General features: G+C 39.3%; 2 protein-coding genes across 4 annotated transcripts in view; both read right to left on the bottom strand.

Moving 5' to 3' along the window:
- Positions 1 to 5,835, bottom strand: part of LOC141430645 (tRNA dimethylallyltransferase) — a 297,995-nt gene extending 292,160 nt beyond the window's left edge. Inside the window, exon 1 of the mRNA XM_074091450.1 lies at positions 5,659 to 5,835. Coding sequence (XP_073947551.1) covers positions 5,659 to 5,796 — 138 coding nt within the window. The 5' untranslated portion in view covers positions 5,797 to 5,835. The remainder of the gene's footprint in view (positions 1 to 5,658) is intronic.
- A 3,708-nt stretch (positions 5,836 to 9,543) lies between these two features.
- On the bottom strand, positions 9,544 to 25,491 carry LOC141430644 (uncharacterized). Of its 3 annotated transcripts, none has more exons than XM_074091449.1 (3): positions 25,386 to 25,491; positions 20,419 to 21,090; positions 9,544 to 12,531 (listed from the first exon to the last, which is right to left on the bottom strand). In XM_074091449.1, the coding sequence occupies exons 2-3, from the start codon at positions 20,978 to 20,980 to the stop codon at positions 11,999 to 12,001; spliced, it is 1,095 nt and encodes a 364-aa protein (XP_073947550.1). In that variant the 5' UTR covers positions 20,981 to 21,090; positions 25,386 to 25,491; the 3' UTR covers positions 9,544 to 11,998. The 3 variants fall into 3 exon arrangements, with proteins under 3 accessions (XP_073947550.1, XP_073947548.1, XP_073947549.1); XM_074091447.1 differs by lacking the exon at positions 25,386 to 25,491 and adding an exon at positions 23,630 to 23,908; XM_074091448.1 differs by lacking the exon at positions 25,386 to 25,491 and adding an exon at positions 21,947 to 22,173.
- Between the last annotated feature and the right edge of the window lie 1,332 nt (positions 25,492 to 26,823).

Below are 26,823 nucleotides of genomic sequence, written 5' to 3'. Positions count from 1 at the left end.
TTTGGCCGAAGTTGCTATTAATAGTGTAGTGTGGTCTTTTTACTGACGTCTACATTAGGGACTTGCGCAAATATGGTCCCAAATTGAGCTCCTAGACTTAAGCTTTATCGGGATGGCTACTAATCTTCAAAGAAGTTGCTTCTGTCCTCATTTAGTCTACATATTACATTTAGTCTACACATACGCTATTAGTGAGATCTTTTTCTGTCGTTAGGTTGGGGACTTACGCCATTTTGGTCCCAAGTTGAGCTACTAGACTCAAGCTTTATCGGGATGACTACTAATCTTCAAAGAAGTTGCTTCCGTCTTTATTGGGCTTATAACACTATAGTTTTTGTTAACTATCGACGTACATGTTGTTCCGGGTATTTTGGTCCCGAGTTGAGCTGAGGGTTGAAAGATAAGTCATAATCAAACATCCAATCTCACGAACAATCAATTATATCTCGATGATTACTTATAATTAAACTATTATAAGCGGTCAATGACCACAGTGGGAACGGTCCAAGCCGAGTTTTTGCATACTATAACATATACAATTATACATCGTGTCATAATTTACGTGTAATAAGTTACGAGGCATTAGGTGTTGCTTTTGGGTGGGGCCAATACGTCATCGTGGCTTGTTGAAAGTTGAGATTTGGCTTTTGTTGGCGGTAGCCTAGTGGTTTGATCCATTGGTTCTCAAGCAGAGTCCTGGGTTCGCTCTGAGTTTTTCGGAATTTAAGTGCCACAATAAAAATTTAACATAAGTTTTACGGTGAAGGAAACCATCGTTGAAACCTGCACAGACCCACGTGGGAATATATGGCCCAAGCCTTCTCGTTCTGAGAGGACGCCTGTGCCCGGCAGTGGGGTGTATAAAGACCGAGATGATGATGAAGCTTTTCTTGTATAGCCATGGGGTCGTTATTATAAACAATATGACAAACAGTTATATTTATTTTTACAAGCTTTGATTCAATTTTAGCTTGTGTATATTTGTTTTTTTTTTTGCTTCAAATCTTGCAAGTTTATTTTGATCTACTTCCAGTGGCTTATTTTATTTGCAGGTTGGATGACAATGCAAGTACAGGCAGCAAAAAAGTTTGCATAAAAAATATTTTTTTAACAAATACTTATTGAGGTATACTTTTAAGTGCTTTAATATGCAAATTCCAGTTCAAATTACCATTAACTGCAACCCTTATGTAATATAAGCTGGACAATTTTCAATATTTTCAGTGGTTATTCTAAATATACTAAACTATTCAAAATATTATGCAGCAAGTACTTTTTATAGCCAGTAAATGGTAATATTTAGTCCTCCCTGTGATCACAAATTACTGAACTAATTAAAGAAAATATAATTTAACATTAAAATACACTGAGACTCATAAAAACCCAAAATTGGACATAGGTTAAGGAAAAAAAAGAGTTTAACTGTCATCATACTTCACTGAAATTGACTGTTTTTCTATTCCTGTCTATCAAGTCTAAGCAATTTAATGGACTGAAATATTGTCTATCGTTTTTTTTTCACAAAAGAATTCTACAACCGCCCACCACAATATACTTAAATTCAATAGCTAGAATTTCTTCTTATAATAATCTTATTAGAGCATTATGCAATAAGAATTTGTGACATTTATTCGAAATAAGAAACGGCTTCTTCATATTAGCTTGTGGAAAATTCATATATAATTTTGCACATGAATTCCGACAAACTCAAGAGGTGTGGGACATGGGAAGTACGGCCCAAGCCCTCCCATCCTGAGAGAAGTCCTGTGCCCAGCAGTGGGACGTGTATAGGCTGGAATGAGTAAGAAGAGGCTGCAGACCAGACACTTTTTTATTCAATATTTTTTTTTTTTTTCCAAATCTGCAATCAGCTATGCTACAGCCATAATCAGATAATGTGTGAGTTCAATTAACTTTTAAGAGGGGTACTCCATCGAGCACACTCCTCTTTCTTGAAGAGTAGACTTCATTCTCTCTCGTCTAGCTTGAGTATTTGCCAGCGTTTTAGCCTTGTCACTTCATCTTTGCCGCTCAACAGGTCCCTGGCAAGCTCGTTTATGTGTGTTTGTAGTCTCTCTTTGTATCTCTTGCAGTACCTGACGACTTCTTCTTTCACGGTTGGTGTGTTTAAATATTCGTGTATCTCCGAGTTTCGCAAGAACCATGGTGCCTTACTTATTGTTCTTAGGACATTATTTTGGAACCTTTGCAGTATTTCAAGGTTTGAGTTGCTGGCGCTTCCCCAGAGTTGTATACCATAGGTCCAAATGGGTTTTATGATTGCTTTATATACCAATAGTTTGTTTTCCAGCGTCAGCGGAGAGTGTCGACCTATTAACCAATACAAGTTTCTGAACTGAAGATCTGCTTCTTTTCTTTTTTTTTTTGATGTGATTGGCCCAGGTTAATCTTCGATCTAAATGGAGACCAAGGTATCTCACACATGTTTCAGAGGGTAATTGTTCTCCTCGCAGGTATACACTGGGGCAGTCTCCCCTTCGTAGGGCAAATGTTATTTGTACAGACTTTTGGACGTTAGGCTGTATTCTCCACTTTTCAAGCCACTGTTCCATTGCAGTTAATTGTGTTTGCAATTTTTGCAAGGCTATTGATGGGTTTTTGTCGCTTGCAAGACAGGCTGTGTCATCAGCATATGTTGCCATTACAACATCATTGATGTTAGGTAGATCTGATGTATATATTGAGTACAACACTGGACCGAGCACCGATCCCTGTGGCACTGAAGCTTTAATTTCATATAGCCCTGAAACTTCCTCACCATATTTGACCTGGAACCTTCTACCCAGTATGTAAGATTTCAGCAGCATGAAACACGAATTTGGCAATGTGATTTTCAGCTTATATAACAGCCCCTTATGCCACACTCTGTCAAATGCTTGCTGTATATCTAGAAAGGCAGCCGCACAAAACTCTTTCTTCTCTAGTGTATGCCTTATTTTGTTGACTACACGGTGTACTTGTTCCACAGTAGCATGTTGCTCTCGGAAGCCAAATTGATGGTCAGGTATCAGGTTATTCTCATCTAAGATTGGTTTCAGTCTCCCTAGGAACACTTTTTCAAACAATTTAGAGATTGCTGGGAGAAGACTTATTGGCCTGTAGGAGCTGGTCTCGGTGGGCGCCTTTCCAGGTTTGGGAATCATGCAGATCTGTGAAATTTTCCATAGTTGGGGATAATAGTGAACTCTGAGAATTGCATTAAAAAGCATTGTCAAAAACACAACTGGTTTTCTAGATAGATGTTTAAGAATTTCTCCTGTTATCAAGTCATATCCTGGTGCCTTCTTAGAACCCAAGTTTTTGATTGCCCTGAACAATTCTCTAGGTGTTACCAGTTTCAAGGGCAGAGAAAGCTGTTGGTCGCTGTTTATAATGGCTTCTATATCATCTTCAAACCCTTGCATAGTTGAAGTATTTGGGGTAAATACTTAGCTGAGATGCTTCGCGAATAGCTCCGCTTTTTGTAATGGCTTTCTCACCCATGATCCATCATGTGACTTCAGTGAAGGTACAGGTTGTTGTGGCCGCTTAAATTGCTTTGTCAATTTCCATAGAGAGTAGTTGTCTTGTTTTGTAGCTGATAAAGCTGAAAGTTTTTGTTGAAAAGTAAAATTTTCATTCTCTTTAATCATCTGTTTCAATTCTCTAGCTGCTCTATTGTATAGTCTTCTATCAGTGGGATGTCTACTCAATTGATATTTTCTTCTTAGACTTCTCTTCTCCATAAGTTTTTGACGTATTTCCAATGGAATATTATGTTCTTTATTCGTTGTTTTTACATTTGGTGTGCAAAGCCAAGCCGCCTCTTGTATTTTGTTTGTTATGTAGAAGGTTGCCGCATCTATATCTTCCGTGGATTTAAATATAAAATAATTAGATACATAGTTACATACTCTGTTTCTCTTGATTTCCGACATCAACAGACAGTTCAGTTCATTGATAGAAACTATCTAGTAATAAAGATTGAAAATAACATGTAAACAGAAATCAAGAATAACACGGTGTCGGTGTGTAAAAAGTGTCAAACTTATTTATTCTATTAACAACTAGCCTTCACCCGCAGCTTCGCCTGCATTAGAAGTAGTTAAATGCCATCTTAACTGAACTGTTGTATATTATGCCCATGCAATTTTTTTAAAAGACAACAACAACAACCGTTTAATTACACGACTCTTGTTACCATGGCAACGCAATAAACAAATGTCTTAGTTTGGTTTGAAAAAGGTTATGGTAACAATTTGAAAGGACAATGTTTGCTTGCACACGTAACACAGTTAACACATAATCTTGAGAGTCGAGGTATGTCACTGTTCTTGGACAGGGCCCTCTCTCTATTCTTGTTTAAACTTAAAATATTATACCACGGGAACACATTAACGGGATATCAAGTATCTTATATGTCTCAATGTAGATCTTTCCCCATGAGGCTGGCATAGTCACATTTGGTGTACTTAAAGCCTCGTTAAAATACTAGATAAAAAAAAATGCAGATCTTTGTCTATCAGTATGCCAAGTTTCATGTAAATCCGTTCAGCCGTTATTGCGTGATTGAGTAACAAACATCCATATTAGTAGGATCTGCATTATTAATTGATTTCATATTTGTAGAAATCTAGTTAGAATTGCAGATCAAGTAGAGTAAACATTGAGTATTGAGAACAGCAAAGTACAATGTGTATTGTCTTTATGTTTTGCATATCAACAATGCAGTACCAAGACCTCCTAACTGATAGATCTTTGACAGTCGTCCTCAAGAGCTTAGTACTCCCTAGCCAAACCTATAAGTTGGATGTTCAAGATTTAACGGTTGGTCCGTGCTAGTTCTTTATCGTCAATATGTCTATTTGGGTATGCCACAAACACGCTAGGCCAGGGGTTGGCAACCTTTTTGACAACAAGTCGTAAATCAGACTACAATTTTCAAAATTTCAGTTTTTAAAGAGCCCCTAAAATGTTTCTTGCCACCAATAAATAGTACTTGCATAAATAAAGTTTGGAACTAAAGAGCCGCAGCTTCACGTGGCTCACGAGCCACAGGTTGCCAACCCCTGCGCTAGGCAACCTCTTAGAACACTATAATGAACAACAACTCGGCATTTGCATATATATACACTGGTTACCCACAACTCATTTTACGATTCCAAAATCTGTTTTTTTATTTGATCTGAGGTTAAAACAAAGATGAAGAAAAAGCATTTCAAGTTGGACATTTTATTTTATTTTCTGATTTCGGCAAATTTAAATTTGGGTAATAAGTGTTTCTGATTTTCTTTACCATTTTTAAGCTGTCTGTTTTGGGACTTGTATGAAAAAATTACACTAAACTGATTCTAAATTAGACATTTTTTGCATTAAAAATACTTCCAAGTAAATAAAATCTAAAATTATCAGTCCAAATAGAAGTTCCAACAACAGAAACAACGTTTTTTTTCTGATTTGTGGTTAGAAATCAGGCCTTTTCATAATACGTAAAAATCCTAGTACTTTATTATTTATCGGAACTATTAGTATGCTAAACGATTAATGTTACGCTGGATTATTATATTCTCTACTATTGTAATGCTTTTAAGGCGTATTCATACCATTTTATGCCGCATAAAATCTCTTATAGGTTAGGTTAGGTTATGACTGACTTACCTGCATGGAATCGGCACTGATAATCTCCGTTTGAAATTTCTGAGCTAGTTCTAGACTTAGCTTAGTTTTTCCAGTCCCAGTTGCACCCATAATTATCACCAAAGGGAGTTTAGAACCCACAGCCGACCGAAAAGCCATTGTTTGTTTTGTTTAGGCTAACGCACGAACTTCACTATATCTATCTTTCAGTTTTGACGTTTTGACGTTTCTGCTCTAAAGTGTCAAAACATCGCTGCGATCCGATTCAAGCAATTTCGTTTATGTAAAAAAAAAAAAACGACGGATCGAGTATCATCTGTAGCTCTCAACATTGACGCTGGCAAAATTGTCCCATTGGACAAACGCCATAAAAAAAAAAAGAATTTCGTTACTTACTGCTGTTTAAATTATGTACAAACTTTGTGTTAAGTTACCATAAAAAATGGTAAAAATGATATTGGGTGATTGATGAATTTTACATGTTGCTGTTATATCAAATACTTTATTTGTCTATTAACAGCCAGTGCTTAACGTAACGAGACCGTATATGGACTGGTAGAGTAGAGAATACCACTAGGGCTTAATTTAAAGTTCACATTGTACCTAATTACCTACTTGAATATTTTGGGTTTTTACTACTCGATTACTTACTTAATTGTTCTTTCTTGAAAACATACCTACACCCGTTTCATGTTTCAATTAAAAATTATCATTTGCGTTATACCCACTTGCCCATCCTAATCCAAACTTAGTTAGCTTACTTACAAACATTTATCAACATTGTACCCGTGATTGTACTTAAAATCATTCCCATTCGACTTACCCATATCCTCCATACTATTATTATAAATGCGAAAGTGTGTGTTTTGTATGTTTGTCCGTCTTTCACGTCGAAACGGAGCGACGGATCGACACGATTTTTGGCATAGAGATAGTTTATTTAGTTTAGCCGGAGAGTGATATAGGCTACTTTTTATCCCGGAAAAATGCACAGTCCCCGAGGGAACAGCGCTCTAAGCTATAACTGAATTCCACGCGGGCGGTCCTGTATTTTCGATATGGTTTTACGGGATGACCGTAAAAGTAACAAATTTGGAGTCGAAAATAAAAAATACAAAAGACTCCAAATAATCAATCATAATACTGTTAGGTGTTGGACCTAAGAATGAGGTGTCTTAGGTACATATACGAGTAGGTAAAATTTAATTAGTCACATAATATATACCTACATAATTGTGTAAACTAAACGCTAAACTTACTGCTCCGAGATTTCAGGTATCAAATATTTAGCGACTCAGGATGCAATAAAATAACACCGTAGACGAGATGTTTGAAGATTTAACATAATGAGCAGATAAACCACAGACCTAATAAGCCACCAGAGATAAACTGTCAGCTGAGCATGCATAAACGAAAGGTACAGTCACCAGCATTAATATCTGCCACAGCGGAGCGTGCAAAAATATCTGACACGTCCTTCCGGCCTTAGAAATAGAGTCGTATCAGATATTTATGCACGCTTGTTGTGTCATATATTGGTGCTGGTGACTGTACGAGTAAAATATAGTAGATTATTTCGCTTTTTAAAATATCTTCATATGCTCAGCTCTTTGATTATATACATGATTTGATTATATATATGTTGTATATAATACAGGTTACTTTAAATAATAATAATAATCAAAGGCTCAGCTATATCGGAGAATTGATGAACCGACAGCCCATTTGAGCAGCTACTTAGCTTTCATGGTCATTGAATTTTATTGTCCACTAATTTACGAATTAAAAGCTATTAGGCAAGTGATAAAATTCTCACTTGATGGTGATTTGTTTATTCCATTTTCTCATTAAAAGGATATTATTTACTTATGTTTCTTATACATTTTAGTACCTAACTAAATTACACAAGAAAGTTACGGATCAAAACTCAACTTTGCCACTGCAATCGGAGCAGCCATTACGACGTTTATAATTGGTTAAAATAAAATGTAACGGAAAAAAACAATAATGAATTTCCATTTCTCATACAAAACTTAAAATTAATGTGATTTTATTCTGTTACGTTGAATATGAACGAAAACTAATATAAACATCAATCTGCTCCCGTTATAGCCGCAAAGTTTTATTTTGTTTCAGTGTGTTGTTTGTAAATTAGAACGAAACTACTTTTGTATGAAAATGTGATCAACGGCGAGCGTACTGGCGACTTAATGCTTATTAAGGGGCTGTTTCACCATCCATTGATTAGTGTTAACTGGCGGTTAGGTGTGATGCCGTCTCTATTTGTTTTGTTCGAATAGACGGAGACGGCAACACATTTAATTGTCGGTTAACGCTAATCAATGGATGGTGAAACAGCGCCTTAGAGTTAAACGGCAGAAATTCCTGTGCACCTACTTACCTAATATGTTGATTGATAGAATAGGGGCTGCTTCACCATCCATTGACTAATTTTATTTGACGGATAATGTGATGCCGTCTGCGTCTTTTCGAACAAAACAAGCAGAGACGGCATCACATTTATCCGTCAAATAAATTTAACCAGTGGATGGTGAAAAAATAAGTTACTGAAAACTATCTTTGGAGCTGGGCACCTTTTTAAGGGTTCCGGAGCCAAAATGGCAAAAACGGAACCCTTATAGTTTCGCCATGTCTGTCTGTCCGTCCGCGGCTTTGCTCGGGGACTATCAATGCTAGAAAGCTGTAATTTTGCACGGATATATATGTAAACTATGCCGACAAAATGGTACAATAAAAAATTATATAGACGTAAAGTGGGGGTGTTTTTTTTTTCTAATCCAACCCTATATATAGTCTGGGGTTTCGTTGGAAAGGTCTTTTAAAACCACTAGGGGTTTGCTAAGACGATTTTTCGATTCTGTGATATACCTAAACTTGGAAGATTCCGTATAAAATAAGAAATCCTTAGAAAAATATTACTTAATTTTTTCGTAATGGCTACCGACACGCTCTTGGCCGGTTTTTTGAACTAAAATTGTGCAGGTACTTGTACCAAAGTAATATCAATTACACTGAGAAGTTTCACTGGGATTGTTGAGCGACTTGTGCTATTATAAGACATTTAACCGTTCTGTTTGGTTTGCCTATTCTGTTTTATTAATGAAAATATTTACTACGAGTAGACTCAACACGGCTAAATTAGGAACCGTAACAAGTGGCTCAACAGTTCCAGTTCACGATGGTACGTACGTTTTCCTTTATTTTAAGTATAAATACAAGGATGGGAAAGGACGGGTAAAAGAAAATAATTAAAAAACTTCTTTTTTTTACAGCTAGCCAAGGCAGAGCTTTTTAAAACTACCCACCGGTACCACACAGGTACAACTCCAAATCACAGAATCAAATCCTTAATTTACTAATCGCCCCCAAATACGAAACAGTATAAAAATCACTTCTAGCCAACTCGTCGAAGCTCCGCCTTGCCTTCGCCCGTTTATTTCCATATTTAAAGATTATTTTCGATACACATAATTAAGGAACAAAAACCAAAAAACTTCTCAAATTTCTCATTAATAATAGTACCCAAAAATCAGACGTGGTAAGTACACAGTTCGTTAATGGCGCCGCTTCAGAAACTGCAGCGCGCAATGTCAAAATTAGGCGGAATCTATCTTGCGCGCTGCATTCTCAGTAGCTGCGCCCGCGCAGCCAGCGGTCGACTGTCCTTACACATTACACGGCCGCCGACCGCTCTGGCAGATGGTACGCTTACACAGGATACTACACAAAGAAAAAAAAACAAAATTAAACATTAACATGACTTAATCATCCAACCCTTATCTTTATAAAAACGAACTTGCTATGTATGTTTTTTTCGATTACTTTTATATTCATTTGGCAGTGGTGGAAATGTGCCTTGTCACAAAATGTGCAGTGTTTTTTCGCTTTTTCACTATCCCGATCTGTATGCGGACTGTAAAGCTGTCATTTCTTACCATTAATCCATTAATAAACTACTGACTTTTTCTTATGTGAAAATTATATATTTTTTCTTTCCTATCACAAAGAAACCAATTTCACTTGCGGATAACTACACCATTAGGTATTCCGACCATTATCATTAGATTATCTTTATTATTTATGTCAAGATAAGATTAACAAAAATTAAATGCAGGTACAACATTCGAGAATTCCTAAACTATTCTCCAGTTAAGAAAAAAAAACTAAACGATACTAGAAAAAAAACTTGTTTTATAAAAAAAACCGTCTGACATTACACTTATGTACTATCCTATATGTACACGTAGAGCTACTGGAAGATAAACTGCGAATCTTTAACACGATACGACCTCTCGTGTATCGTTTCTTAAATCAACGCTATCTCTACATAATATTTTTCACAAAAAATATTTTTGCAACTAATTCGAGTATAAACCTAGTTATCATTTATATATACAAAGCAAGGCACATTCCGCACACAATAAAGCCGAACGACATAACGTCCGTCCGAGCGGCCGCGTCTCTCCGCGGCACATCACTAACTTACTGCAATAAAAAACCTATAATGAAATGCAAAAATTACTATAAGTATAGGTACTATATGAGGAACTATGTCGTGGTTATTTTTCTTTATAAATCTCCTTTAGGAATATGTATATGAAATTGTTGCTTTGATGCTGTATCATAATACGAGTCCCTGAGATTATTTTAACTGAATATCATGTCAAATGGACACAAATTACGGGTGGAAACTAGAGACGGGGCAACCAGTGCTATGCGACCAATCATAAACGTCCTTATAAGACGATATCGGCAATAAAAAGTAAGATATTAGATAGAGCAAGGTAAATCAGCAAGATGCTAGTGACTTTATATAAGTAAAACGACTAAATTATTTCGCACAGTTGAATTTCGATATTTGCCTTAGTTGCTCCATCTTGAATTTCCACCCAGTTTATATAATAACAACTATTGCGTTCGATTTGTCAGTACATACAAATAATGTAAGTTAATATTTATTCTCAAGCGGAGAATATTCTTATTTTCATAAGCTATGTCATATCAGTGATTGTATAATGGGAAGCCATGATTGAAATTCTTAGTTGAGTGAATACCATGTACAGGGGCGATTCTGGGAGCGTCTTCAACGCCAGCATCGCCGTTCGCAACCAGTTGATGGCAACCAGAGGGATGAGGAATCGCGTAGGCTTGAGAACCGACGCTAGAACGAACTCAACCAGATTTTAAGGTCAATAGCTCCTCTGGTCATCGCGGAATGGCAATGAGGACGGTAGCAACGCTCCCGGAATCACCCACAGCTCCGTAACTAATCAAATTATATAAACACTTTAAAATGGTCCAATCCTTAGTTAATTCAAGTGGTAAAATAGTGATTCGGAGTTAATTGCGCGACTATACGTAAAAACATTTAGTGTTAAAATTTTACAAAATAACAAAACGCTAAAAAACATAAGCGAACTAACCCTAAATGTATTGTTTATGCTTACAGTAATATCAATTAAAACAAATTATCACCGCCTCGACCTTGCGCTCGCCGGGTACGAGGTCTGTAATAGAAAACCTACTTATCGGCCCGAAAACATATAATATTGGCCCAGCTTGTCTCCCATCGACCTTCGCCTGCCGACCGCTCCTGAGCTCACCCGAGGCCGCCCGAGCGCCTCCGAGCCCGCCCGACCAGCTAACTAATAAATTCATTCCTACCCTCACTCCAATCGTAAATTTATTTACAGCAGACAAACTAATTCTCATCAAACACTTAAATCGTGACACTAAAAACACCATGGTACATATATTACCTATTTTTTATTTATATAATAAAAATGGAAGGTACAGTAAAAAATCTTCGTTACTGTTTCGAAACAATACTCAACGAATGTCATATTTTTTTTGATTATTCAACACTGAGTAAATCTGTTATGCGCTATATGTCAACTATTTATACTTTAATGATAATTCAAAAAACATTTTTAAAGGTATAACCAGTCTACTAGTTCACGAAGCAGTCTGAGAGTTAAGATATTTTACTGAAAACCTAGAAATACACAGTTAACGACAGCTTTATGGCTCACTTTGGCACTGCAAAATATCGTTTGAGCAAAACATTATCACTCCCAGTTATCAATTTCATAGTTAAAACGTTTCCACAGAAGCAGAGTAAGCCGTAAAAGCTGATTCATTGTATCAAACTGACTCGATCCCGACAACCGCGAGGACCCGAGAGAGCGTCCCTGGGCGCTTACAGTCGCGAGCGGCGAGGCCGCCCAGCGCCCAGGGACGGAGCGACTTACGGAGTTAGCACTAGTGCTAGTGTCACGTCGATGTGGAGGCCGGGGCAGTTCCGCGAGGAATAGTATCACGGCCACGGGGGGCGCACCCCTCAATACGGGCGGTAGCGCGCAGCCACGAGCGCGCGGAGCTTTTTCAATCTCGCGAGGAGTTTGCTTTGCTGTTTCTTGAGGTTCTCCCGGACAATCTCGTCTTCTCGCAGTCTGCGGCAGAGGGATGCGGCCTCGCGCAGGATGACGACTTTGGGTGCGCGCTCCTTGTCCTTAGTCGCCGGTATCTGCTTTTTGAGTTCCTCAAAGAGGTTTTTGAGGCCGATGCGTCGGAGGCGCTCCATGTCGTTGTGGATGGAGCGGCGTTCCATCTCTGGGGCTTCGGCCTCGGAGTCCGTGTCGGTGTTGGCGCGGCGGGGGCGGCGGCCGGGCCCGCGCGCGCGGCGGCGCGGCGCCGGCGGCGGCACGAGCCGCTTGCGCGCCGCCGGCCGCGGCGCCATCGCCGACTCCACTGTGCGCTGGATGTGCTGGCGCTCCTGCGCCGACGGCACGCGAGGCAGCGTGTCCGTGCGCACGTGCGAGCTCGCCGCGAGCGGCTGCGACGTACCCAATGACACCACATCGATTTCCTCCTCTGTAACAACGGAGAAATTTTTTAGTTACAATTTCACGAGCCCTAAGTTTTGTTTGGAACTGTCGAACGCTTTCAGGTGACAAAGTGTCAAATCAAATCCGAACCGTCACTCGTGCTCTACCCGCATACCGATGTCCATTCAGCGTCCATTATTCGCATCACCATAAAAGGCGGGCGCTGTCATAGATAGACTAGACGCATCTGTACTAATAGATGTAGCGGGAGATGCGACTGCAGTAGTCAGGTGCGCGGGGCGGGCGAGGGCGTCGACCCCGTCGTACTACCGCAGCGTCTGCCGGCATCGATCCGCTGACGTCACGCCGCCTTTCGCGCCAAAACGAGACCGTGCAGCGACTCGCCCGCTCAATGGACAAGGATTACGCTTTCCGCTTTTAATAAACCGCTCCAAATCACCAGTAACGTGACCGATTATACAACTAGCCATTTCACGTGCGACATTTTCGTTATAAATAAATCGGGAACGCATCCCGTCTGAATTATTCAACGCTTGTTCTAGCCGGTTTTATGATAAGCGCGCATCGTAAAAATGCTAGATTTAGAAACTATTCCTGTTTTTCCTGACTGAGATTTATGTTTCGAACGCGGCTCGCTGCGGTGAATAACGCGCGTCTGACATAGTTGGTGAACTTGAGTGGGTTTTAAGGATAATTTTATGCATAGCTTGGGTTGGCAGGCCGAATTAACGCATTGGGCGCTATCGGTCAAGGCAAGCCGGTCGCTATGTTGGCTTGAGTTTGTGAGAGACGTACGGGGTTGGTTGGCGTCAATTGTTAACTGCCTCAATACGGGCGTCTCTCTATAATCTGCCTGCTTTTTCTAGAACCGAGGCCATGGGGCACAGGGCTCCCAAATGAGCAGGACTAAAATATACTACGAAATTATGAAAACAGTTCACTAGCACACTAAATTTGGTCATAGATTAGACACAAAAAACCAACATCACACAAAGATTTGATTCCATGAAGACTAGAACTTATTTTCATCATGGTTAAAATAACTCGTTAAAATATTTACAGTAGGCATAGTACTCTAGGAAACCTCATGTAGGTAAGCAAAGCAATAGCCATGGAAAACGGCCCGTGTAAGCGGAAACGGCCTGAATTCCCGATCGCGTGGAACAATCGAAGCTCCGATCCTATAAAATGCAATCCGATTATACCCCACTGACTGACGTACTAACAATAGGCAAATAAAGGATATAGAAAAGTGCACCAATGCCAATACAATAAAGTAAGGTAATTTTTTATTAGCCTGTGGTAATGGGCAAAGGCGTCTACTCAAAATTTCCAACTCGCCCCGTCTATCTGCATTTATATCTGGCCAGTCGCTGGAGAAGGTATGGTATTAGGTATATTAAAAAAAAGTTCAAACGAACGGTTCGATCGACAGGCATTTTTTCCTGGCTTAACGCATCCGAACCGAATGCATACGAAAGTAGCTTGATCATGTGCACAAGCTTTGGAATTCAAGCGGTCGGCTAACTGATAGCATTTATGAGGAGCGCTATGCGTCCGCGAATGGTTCGCGGAAACCATCGCATGACCACACGATCCGGTTTCTAATAATTATGTCAGCGGCACAATACAGTAGGGCGACACCGAAGCGCGATCCAACGATCCTTGAGTACACTTCGATTGTTGACTGATGATAGCAGACTAGTTTACACTACTTAAATATGCGCATTACACTTTTCTTATCTGTGAAATTATTTCCGCATCGATAAAAATATCATAGATTAAGCCGTGGTGGCCTAACGGTTTGACCAATCGCCTCTCAAGCAGAGGGTCGTGGGTGCAAACCCTGGCTCGCACCTCTGAGTTTTTCGAAATTCATTTGCGGATTTACATTTGAAATTTACCACGAGCTTTACGGTGAAGGAAAATATCGTGAGGAAGCCTGCACAATACCTGCGAAGCAATTCAGTGGTGCGTGTGAAGTTCCCAATCCGCACAGGACCCGCGTGGGAACTATGACCCAAGCCCTCTTGTTCTGAGAGGAGGCCTGTGCACAACAGTGGGATGTATATAGGCTGGGATGATGATGATGAAAAATATCATATGTTTATTTAACAGTGATAGCTCGAGATTTGTAACAGATTAAGGTAGGGCCAGCCCTGCGGTGAACGCAAGCACCTAGCGACCAAGGACGAGAATTTCCGATTGCATCTCGGTGTATTTAATGCTGGAAATAGAAACCAGTTAGCCGGCCAGCTGTTGGCTTTCGAAAGCGAACTACGCAATTCGAGTTTACTACGCCACGCCGTGAAAAAAACTGCGTATCGGTAAAATCTCGACGAATTTACGCGCAGACAGGATTTCCGCGTGGATACAGCGTGGGACAGAATAGGCGCCCGGCCGAATTAGTCGGCACCCACATTAGAAGTGGGCGGCTATTGTGTTCTGTGGATACTTTCACGATATCCCTGGCGCCGGCGCGATTAACGGACACCGCGGTATTTGTTTCAGCCGCGTGTAAGCGATACACCCGGTATTGTCGCGGTGCGCCGCCAGATCCGGTCTAGTGCATATCTATTATATCGCCATCGCTCTAGACGCGATGCTCAGAACCGCCGCCGTTCCAATTTTAAACGATACCAGAGATAATCCGCTTTTTATTGATCGCTCGACCGGTGCCTGTACCGGTGGGGTAAGAATGGTGAGCTCTCTCCGCTTCTTATTGCGGTCTTTGTGTTTCTTTCTTACCCACCAGCTGCTAGATTGCATTTTTTAAGTGATCATCTTTTAAACTCCGAACGGAATACCGGCTTAAGTTACGAAGGATTTATGTATCTGATAAGCGCTAGCGCACATATGCGCATGTTGATTTAAAACTACTATACAAGCAGAGTGCATTCTAAAATAGATTACTCACTACTTCTTAGTACCTGCTGTTGCAATTTCACCGTGAGAAAGACAATGAGTCATAGACACATAGACTTTATAGCAGCTTAGGCGACGTAATCTCGCTTTATTGTTTCCCAACAGTTCTTGCAGGACTAAAACATATTTTTCATTGATCGTTTGCCAACTTTAGTTAACAATCATTAAGCAAGTTGGTCGCGATTCAAATTATAATTTCGAAGAGCCATCGAGTTAAAACTCGTTTAATTAAGCGGGGTGTCAACGAGCGGCACTATTTAAACGAAAATTCCAAGTTCTGCTTCAATAGCTCTGGTTAAAAAGTTGGAAGTGATGACGTCGGCGTTTTCGTATCAAACTAATCTCACTTCCGAATCGGTTAAGTTGGCGGGCAAGTATCAAATTTAAAGATCTAGGATTAATGAGTACATCAATATGACAGCAGACATCAGACGCGACCTGTTAAGGCAGGGGGGCACGCTCCGCCGCGCGCCCGGCGAGGCCAAGTTCACTGGCATTTGCGCGATAATTAAAAATTATCGTGACGCCGCGCACGCCATCTCATAGCAGTCGTAGCGTGCCCACACCGGCCTGCTTCGCAGCAATATACAAGCAGTCGTTAAGTGCGCGATAATGGCGGTGGCGCTGTTTCCAATTCCAATTTAGAACGAACATTTTAAAAAAGCTGCTCCTTAATTTTAATCTTTAATGGAACGTTCTCTTTTTAATTTTATTGTTCAAGTCGTTCTTTATCAATAAAGATTGCCAGTGACACGCGAGTGATAACACATTTATTACACAAAGGGATTTCCTCAATACGATAAATGATAAACGCGACAGATTTATGTAGTCCTGTCCTTGAATTATAAGCTACTTCGCCTTTTTTTATGTAACAGCATTTAGGTATATACGTAGTTGCCGACGCAACATTTAAGAATACTAATTAGGACGAACATCCGTTTTCTAATAAGAACTCGTTGCTATAAGTTTTAATAAAAACTTTTTCATTTCCCCACGGAGACCGTTTAGTGTTTTAACATTTATTAATTAAGCTTTTTTATCTTGTCATTATCGTACTCCGTACGTACTTCCCTTAACTATTTTAATTCACCTTTTTTTTCTAAACTTTTGTTTCGAAACGCGCCTGTAACATTTTTAAAAGGTAGCGCGGCCACAGTCACGCATTTTTTATTTGTTGAACGAGTGCGATTTTAAAGGTAGGTTAGTTTTCTATTACGCAAGTGATAAGTCGGTCATCTGGCCAGTAACCACTAAAGACGGCTAAAACAGACGATGGTAATTTATGGGCCGAGTATCATGGCGGATCGATCGGTCCGCCATCTCGCGACCTTGGTGAGGTTACACGGAAGTTCACGGGCGCGCGTGCGTGTTAAAAATGTGACGCAAGTCCCGATTGGCTAATTTGTACAAATATTAACAAATGTATCGTCTCATGTCTGTGGACTGGAATAGACCTAAATCTAGTAATCTGGCTATGCTATAGGGTACATAGATGGGTATAATGTCAGATACCGATGATTGGATCTTTGCGTTTGGATAACTAACTTTGCAGCTTTGCACAGGTATTTTATTAAGTATAAAGAAAAGTTGATAGTTATTAACTATTTCATGGAAATTATTATAATAGTTATTATGTTCGAAAAGAGTGAGAGATCAAATCGAATGTCGTCAAACTTGAATTAGCCTCAGTTAGACTCGTAAAAATGAATCCAGGGCTACTACGAAACTCGAAGTTCGTATCGTATCGTACCGCCCCTCTCGCTCTCGTATTAAATAGTATAAGTGTCAGAGGGACCGCACGACACGAACTTCGAGTTTCGTAGTAGCCCTGTACCCTTAGTGTAAGTTTTCGGTTACAAAATACGTCTCACGAACATCGCAAACGTTCCGCTAGAGGCGTTGTTAGTGTTTGCATACAAATTGAGATTTTAACGCAAACGCGATCGAGACGTATTTTGTAACCCACTACTTACACTAAAGGCACTGCAGACTCATCCAAAGGCAGCGCGTGACTGCGGCGACATTTCCGGACAAGTATTCGGTTTAACGCTTGAATGTTGCGTCATTTATATTATCAGCGTTATCTCAGCAGCGCCACGCCCCTAAACGACAGATCAAAACCAGATATTCAAATTTTACGGCTCTCCAAATGTGTCGCTTGGTAATTTACTGTGTGACCGACGCAATGGAAAATTAATAGCAGCGAACGCGTGATTCCACAGCCGATTTGAGAGATCATAAAGCAATATTAAAATTTATCTTGTTGCCGTACTACTTATCAGTCGTCAGCAAACTTTAGGTTTTTTCGTGATAAGACAATACGAATTTATGTTAGGGTGTCACATTGCTTATTGTTATCGGCATTGATAAATTGCGAAGGCCACGCTCAGGCCAGGCGCTAGTGCTGCGAGGAGGTACTATAAATGTACCTACATCACGATATTTCTTACAATCAGTCTACTACACAATACTACACATACGTAGTGATTGTTGAATATCTAAGCGTGCATACTATGCGATAACATCAAGGTCTTTTGCACTACATAACTGCACTATGTCGCGTTACATGAATTGTTGAAAATCTTTAACATCACTATTATACTGCATGAACGTATCAGTAGTACCTAAGTACCTATATCATGTCATAGTTGTCGCAACGCTATCGCAATGTTTAGGTATGTATAATCGAGATCAGGTGTTCGAATGTGTGTCAGTTGGGCTGGTAACCGACGCTGGGTTAGGTTAGGTTAGGCTTCTAAACGATCGCAATATTTAGGTCACTGCTTGAAGTCGAACCGAATCGTACCGCGCAAATTGCTTTAACTACGCGCCTGAGGCTTTTTATTACGTTAGAAACACGATAAAATATAAAATTCCTTACCAATATTTCATACCTAAACAGTTTAAATACCTGGACTGGTTAGCATAAGCAATAAAGTTTAAAAATCAAGTCAAAAATTATAAGTTCAGCTGACTTAATAGGGCTTGATCAAACGCACATTTTTCGCATCCCAAATATAGACGTCGAGAGAATGTTACTATTAAGCAGCCTTGGTTTAGACTTAGATTGATATCCACTTATTTTAGGGCAGCCGACCAAAGCGGATCTAATGCCCTGAATTGTCCTTAAAGGACTTACAAATTCAACTGCCTGTATAGCTCAAACTGTCCTAGTTAACTGGATCTAGTTCAGTCACCGCTATTCATCACGACCGTACAATCTGTCAAGATAGTAAGCGCAGGTCAAAACCACCACTATTTAAAAAGGATATTTGTCTCTATAGTTTAGTTGTTTAAGGTTTCAGGCGCCCTCGATTAAGAATGACAAGTAAGTCTTTACTCATATCTACTATAACACACTTACTTTTTTCTTGTGAAATGGATATACATATTTTAAACTTGAAGGTAGTTAAAATAAACAGTAAAATGCTAGCGTCTTGATTAGATTGTAGGTAGTGAGATGGTACTGGAACCGTTCGCTTTTACTAATAAACTTGATTTACAATACAGAGCGCGGCGTTTCACACTGCAGTTAAACAACGTTGCAGTAAAATTCTTCGCGATAAAACAAATTATTACAACGTACACCGAAGTAAATTGGCGCGAAAATATGACAACTCCGACCATTAAGACTGCTGTGCTGTGCGGAGTAGGCAAAAGCGATAAATGTACGCATGCGCCGTAAAGTTTTCGCGCGCACCGACTGAGCTAGTGATGTGACACGGACCGTCTCTAATCATGTAATCGAGTTAAATACTTATTCACACAATGCAGTCGATGGTACATAGTCGAGTCGATATTAAAATGTCACGTGCGTACGCATGTGAACTTACGTGTCGTTAACTTAAGGAAAAGTAGAAGTTAGTCAACGGTTTTCAATCACGACTATTGAGACGCTGCCTATCAAATTCTCATCCGGCCACAGCTAGACATGGAAGTACTCATTTTGAACCGGTCTGGCGAGTCGAGCTCCACTCCAATAAAATTTAATTTCATTCCGCTGCATTCTTATACGAGTAACGGTCTAGACAAGCGAGTCTGCCGGGCAAACCGTAAGCCTGAATCGGTTCCTTCTGCTACTCCATAATTAATGATTGCTCGATAATTGGCCGCGACCTGTACTTTTGAGTATTGTAAACAAAACCCAGTAGGTATTATTAAGTATACCCATCACGACATTGTTCACTAATATCGTAGATAGCTAAGTGCAAAGTGATAATAATATTACAATGTAATATGCAAACTAATTATTCTACACGTTATTGAATGTACGGCTATAAAATTACCAGCCCGCTTTCATTACAACGGGAATTGTCAGTATCGGGTAGTGAGGAGAGCGTCAGATTTTTAATCCGTTCGAAGTCGATTTCTAAATCTCAATCCATTTAGAATCATGTTTGAAGTAGTTACGTGGCTAAAAGGTACGTCTTAGAGCGGGGAGGGAGTATGTTAACCCGCCGCGGCGGGATACATCCAATTCGCAGAGGATGCGTCAAGGACGGGACGTTCGCGGTCGACGCACCGACCTCAGTCCTGGTCTAAACGTGACCTTTCGCAAAGGACACTGTAGCATTAATTCCTATTCTAATTAAGCGTGTCAATCCTGCGAGATGAGCTGTCGGCTGCGGAAAGTTGCGCAATTTGACATTAAGGAAGGTTGGGACGTTCAAGGTCGCAATGAACGAAGGTCCCGGAAGAGAGTAGCTGCGGGTGCGTCTAGACGCGGGGGGAGCATCTGGCGGCGGTCGATACGCGCCGTTTCCCGCGCTCGCTTGGCGTCTGCGCGCTGACTACATCCCGGTCAACCCAACTTGACGCTTAAGAAACGTCTCTCGATTCAAAGAGGTTATGTTTCGCGGATCGGATCGGAAGCGCTACTGCAGGCAAGGCATATCCTTGGAAAAATTAAATTATGATGGATTTACATTAACCACCGCAAATTTTTCTATTAGAAAATAAAATGATCTTAGATAAAAAAATAACTAACCTGATTCACCGGAGTCCGATGGAGTTTGTACACCCAGACCGTCGAACTGTTGTCTGGCGAGTGTGTAGGAGTGGTCAGCGGCGACAGCTGCAGAGTCCCGCAGCAAACGTTGTGCGGTGCCCACGACGTCAACGGTGTGGCGGAACTGAGGAGGTTCATCACCGTCCATGGAAGGCGGAGTGTCAGGTCTATTGGGTGACATATCCCGTCGCAACAGGCTCTGCCCAGGTGCTGGTGTCGGGGCCCGGATCAGATCAGACGGGATAAATGTATTCGTGGGATGCACAGAGTCAACACACGAACCTGCCCACATGCAATCGTGGTGAACGATGTTTTCTTTGTGTTCCTCCGGTTCTTCTTCTTGTTGTGTTTCCATAATTCTCCAATCGGGATCATCTGCGCTTAGGCTGTCGAGATCGGCCGGAGGAACTAAATCCATCTCCAGCCGGTCTGCCTCTAACTGGCATTGAAGCCAGAATTCTGTTGTCATCTCGATTGAATCGTCTGTTATCGTCTCCCACAAGTCAAATTGTATTAAGTTGTTATCGATTGCTGCCGCCATTTTTATTTATTTCTAAGGACTAACTAGTTTTAAAGCTAAGACGAAATCGTCAGTATCACAGTGCCCCTTATCACAGGGACGATGCGCGCGATGGGTTCAACGCACACCGTCTGGAACAACGAAAAACGTTCAATTAAATAATTGGTAAAATAAGTTTCAAGTAATTATTAATTAATGTTAATAATACAAAACTCGACGCCCCGACACTATTAAAATAAATTTCAGTTCCCCGCAGGCGAGAGCGCCAGTGTCGTAAAAAAAAATCTCTTTTCTATACCTCGAAGGAGTCCATGTTGCTAGAAATATGTTTATTAGGCGTGCGTGTGGCATTTTTAATAAGAGTGAAAAACTGGTGGACGTCGATATTTTTGATTGTTCACTTGAGATGCTGAAGAAGGCTTTCAAGTAACCAGGCTTTAGGCTTGTTATAATTTTAATTTATATTTCAAACAAATTGTTTTCAGCTTTCCTGTCTAGTTTCACTTGCAGGGGGGGGGGGACTACATGACAAAACTGGACTTGTTTTCTTTTTATGTTTGTTACATATATACCTACCTATCAACATTCTATTATTATCATTTCTTTCTTTGTAATAGCTGTCTGCTAACATAAACCTTTAAGGAAACTATACTATAGGTATAGATTGTGTTAAATTCTGTATAGGACTGTTTGTTTCTTAACAATAAATAAAAAAAAAAATTTAGATAATTCAGATGTAAGTTAAAATTATTTGTCAAAGAAGAATGGTAGTATTAAATTGAAGACGACAAAGTGCGAAGTGACATACTTAATTTTTTTTAAGTGTCACCGCTTATTATAATTGGCATTAGCCAGCATTCTAGGAGTTATGCATGTTACTTGAAATAAATTAATATTTTTATTATTGTAGTGGACCATCGAATATGGGTATAATATTTAAATTAAAATGAATAAATAAAGCAATAGTAGTAAGACTCCTTAATATACCTTGGATGAACTATCACAAATTCAACAAGTCACTGTATCCAAGTACACTTTAAAACTCCAGAGTAAATCACAACACAAGTCCGGACAAAAATTTCCAAAAATCTAAAAAAAAATATGAAGTCACTTTGTAAACGGGGGCTGTTGACAAACAGACGATGTTTCGAGAAACTAAAGGTTGCTAGCTAAACAGGGAAGTGTTCGCACCGAAGCCCGAAACTAGACTGAAGCCTGGATGCCAAACCCAGCTCTTATAAAGACTGACCTGGCCTTGGGACTTATCCCACTTTTGTCTAAAAACAAACACAGGTATACAAAAGTACAAAAGAACAATTGTCGGACCCCTACTTTCTCTATTGTAAGGGCATATCTACCTGCGCCCATCCCTAGTTCTTGGAATTTTTTGCCAGTATATGTACCTGCGGATTTCCGCAAAAAGCCATTTTGTTTACAAACGAATATTGGCGCGAAATGAGTATTTTGTTTACCAATAATACGGACTTCGTTTGGACGAAGCGGCAACAGAATGCTGAATGAACCCGCGGAGTCGTTGTAAAACATTTTTCCCGCCATTATAAATTTTACACAGTATGGAAATTCACATTCATATAAAATTGGTCACTAACTATATAGTTTATTTTACACATAATTATACCATAAATTAACATGCAATAAATATATCGTGATATTCATGATTTTTTATAACAAAATTCGTTTCACGTGCTGAAAATAAATTTGCATGATACTGATGCTTATAGAACATTGCAATAAACAATAAGTGAATAACATAAACATGCAATTTTTTTTAAGCTAAGTAACGTCAAGTTTCTGCGGCTTATATACCTACCATAACTCTGCAGCATTGACAATTTTACGTTCTCTAATAATCTACGAATTCTATGAAATAATTTTTTACCGATTTATTTAAACATAATTTTTTCACAATTTTATACAAGCTTTTTTTGTTATCGTTGTAATTTTCAGTCTGCATTTTTTAAATTGAACAACGACGTCATTTAATTTTTTTAATAAAGTACTTTTTTATTCAAGTGTTGCATGCGTATACTAGGTATTCATAGTTATTTCATAACTCAATTTATTAGTTTTGTCACAGAATAAATAATAGTACTACGTAGCTTAGTTTGTTCATTCATGCACCTGAGGCGTAGATATAACAGAGTCGTAGTTGTTACGTTTCACAACCAAAATACGAAATTGTGCAATAAATAGGTACCTACATTGTTTCAGTAAACATGTACTTACTATTTCAGAATTTTTGCCAACCATTTGTTGTCAATATTGATATTCTCCAAAATCGGCATTGCAATATTTATGTTCGCGAAAATTTTGTTACCTACTTAGATGAAATAAAAAGTAAATTTAAAAATTAAATCATATAAAATAATCAATACTTAAAATCATTAAATGAATTTTTAAATTGAATTGGGTAGGTAGTTTCAATAAACCGCAGAAAACGTACGGCGTTTCGCTATAGAATGTCAAGAATTCGGGCGCTGCCGATTCGCAGAAAAGTACCCACTGCTTGACTTGACGGCAACGCCCCACTCTGCAAAGTATAAGTCAACTACTTACGACCACTCGCAATCCAACAACACACAAACACCCACTTATAAACTACCCTACAAGCTACTACCTCAAAGGGACACTCGGAGAAATTGAACTCACCAAAAAGTTTGTGCAATTTGCGAACCGGCCGCAACCGGCGAATCACACAATTTTACTAAAGATTCTTCAGAATCTTCGACAAAGTTTTTTCCGTACACACTGTGTAACACTCACTGAGACTATGCGGTTGGTTATACAGTGTAAAGTACTAAATACGATACGTCTACCGGGACCTCCAATTGAGTTAGGCAAACACTGAAACATTATTCGTCAGCCGGCCGATTTTAAAAGCGCGCTAGCGTCTCTGATGGCGCCGTGGACACGACTAGACGACGGAGCGGAGCGGGCCGCGGCCGGCGAGCGCCCGCCGCGGCGCGGCGGGGCGATGCGCAGCGCGGCATCCCCGCGCGCCGCGCTCTCCCGGCATCACCAAGCCTTTCCACGAAAACTGACAATACGCTCAAAACCCACCAAAATACATAAAATACACCCCTCTTACCCATAGTTTTGACCATAGAAATTATTGCCAAGTTTCTACGGTGAGTAGGAACGTAGTATATTCGCAAATTTTGTTGAAGCGTCTCGCGGGCGGGGGGACGCTCGCCGCTACGAGGAAGGAAATCAGCGGCAAAGTCGGTGGATATCGTTGTGTGCGAGAGGCAGACGGAGGCATAGTACTTGGTGTATGTAACGCGTAGCGTCGCGTCGTACTTCTAGTCTAGTCTCATTCTCATTCGGCCCCGAGCCGCCGCAAAGAAAGGTCATGTCGCTTGTTGCTCTGTTCCGTCTGCGGAGATCGCAGAGCAGTCGGTTGGCATTCCTCAACCCGCCCGTTTATGGCGCGAAGCGAAAATACCTGAGTCCGATGTATTGCAACGTATTATTTATTGAACGCCAGTCAGCGCAGGCAACAATTAGCGTCTGTTGTCTGCTCGTAGGTCATAGATAAACGAAATACCTATGCTATTAGCTTAAGTTATGCCTATGAAAAAAAAATACTCTAGCCTAAAATCAAAATTAATATTAAACCTATACGTAGGCGGCAGAGAGCTCATTCTGTAAATAGGCCGCAATCAATGGGCACTTTGACACGTCATTCTTAAAACTACCAGCTCTTTTACATGTCTCTTTTTTTTGTTTAATTGTTACTACTGATGTTTTTATTTGCTATCGTAAGTACCTTGTTTCGGGCATAATTTTAAGTGTTGAATTGTTAGTTTTATTACTCTTTAGTTACCAAGCCATGTCTTTGTTTTGAAGAATAAAGATTATATCTAACTACCTATAATATAAGCGCTTTCGGATGATCATTGCCAAAAAAAAACGCGCCGCAAGAAATCTGTCAGGAAGTAGGTATTTGTTTCAAAACAAAAATCGCTACAATTCACTGAAACACAACCACCAAAATAAAGTAAATAACAAATAATTCTCTTAGATCAGATACAAATTATGTGGTTATGGAAAAAAAAACATTATTGCTTATGATATGACGTTTACTTTATGAGGTGTACAATAAAGTCATTGTATTTTATTGTACATTTAGTTTTTAGAGATGTATAGGTACCTAATCTAAACCAGCGTTGCCAGACATCTCGATTTTGGCGGGATTTATTGTTAGCTCAAGACTAAAAATCCCATGCGGGCCCGCCCGCATCAGTCCCGGATTTAGGGATTTGAAACTCGAAAAAGGATTAATATTTAAAATTTATATATATTTTTAATATGTCACGTTTTTGTTGGAAAAATCTGGCAACGCCTAGTGTAATTCCCCTTAAGCCTTTAGATTAGACTGACTGAATTAAGAACATAAACTTACATTTTAATTAAATAGTTCACCAGTGCACTTGGATTCAAGAAATCAACTAACTATTCTGATTTACTTTAACATGATTACTTTTTGAAGACCACGAGTATCTCAATCGCAATTCATCGACTAAATGGATGTATTTTTACCCAAACAGTTTTATATTGGACCCCTAATGATCGGTTAATTATGAATGAATAAGATAATGATGTTTACTGCAATGAGGTTAACAAATTTACGTGTTGGTAAATAATGGAACTCCTTCCATTAAGCGAAACAAAAACTAAAAAGTTGTTTCTAACTCAGGTAAATGCAAGATTTTAATAGTGAATTTTTATTGCTGTAAAAGATGTTCGTAATTTGTTTTTCTTATTTAGTTATAACGAGGAATAAGTCATCATTCATTTAATGAATTAATATTTAATAAAATGGTACAGTACAATCGGAATGTTAATGTCGCCCGAGAGCCGTCGGTTTTCTCGTTTTCCTGAAGATTCAAATGTGAAAGAAAAAGAAAACCGATCTTTTGTTTTCCGAGTGGCATTAGCAAACTAGTTCAATAGTAAGTAGTGTCTAGTGGCGTGACTAACTCCCAAGCAGAGACGTGGGTTCAAGCCCGGGCTCGCACTGGCACCTCGTTAGTTATTAGGAATTTGTGGACGATACATTTGAAATTTTAGCATAAAGTTTTTCGATTAAGGAAAACATGTACAATAAAATATTGTAAATATTGTATCTATTGTTATTTTGTACTGAAAATATTGAATAAATTATCTTATCTTATCTTATCTTAATACAATACAATGACTCTTTATTGTACACCAAAAATAGTATATAATAATATTACATTTATAATAGTAGTAGTAATAGTATAGGTATGTACTTACATATCGACACCTTCGAAACAATTCAATGCAGCTCGCCATTACGAGTTAAACAGACTGTAATCCGCAACAAATAAGGCATCGTATTATAATATCGTCCACTTACCTACATACATTTTGTGTCACTTAAAAAAACACCCTGTATAATATACAACTACTACACTTAATGATAATAGCAACCAATTTAATAGAGAAAATGAATAATGGGTTATTGTCAACAATTAACTGTAATTATACACTGTTATTGACAACACGTCAATTAGAGAGCAAACACATTTTACGAGGGCGACACTGAAAGTTTTTAGAACTGGCCACTTGTAGACAATATAATAAAAAAGTACTTACTAAGTTTAAATTTTGAAAATGGAACTCTTTGCCAATATTATTGAGTATGTATTTGATTCATTTGTCATTTGTTTTAAGATATAATAAAACTAATAACTTGCTAGATTGTTCAGTTTTTGATTTTCTAAGATCTTTCAGTTTGACCCTCGTAGAAATAGTTCAAATTTTTTTTTTGTATTCTACATACAGGTATCTTTTGTTCAGCTTTTAGATGCAGTGAA

This window comes from Choristoneura fumiferana, chromosome 8, assembly GCF_025370935.1.
Source record: "Choristoneura fumiferana chromosome 8, NRCan_CFum_1, whole genome shotgun sequence".
NCBI lineage: Eukaryota > Metazoa > Arthropoda > Insecta > Lepidoptera > Tortricidae > Choristoneura > Choristoneura fumiferana.
Note: the sequence above shows the minus strand (reverse complement) of the source record. Positions and strands in the feature narration are given on the sequence as shown.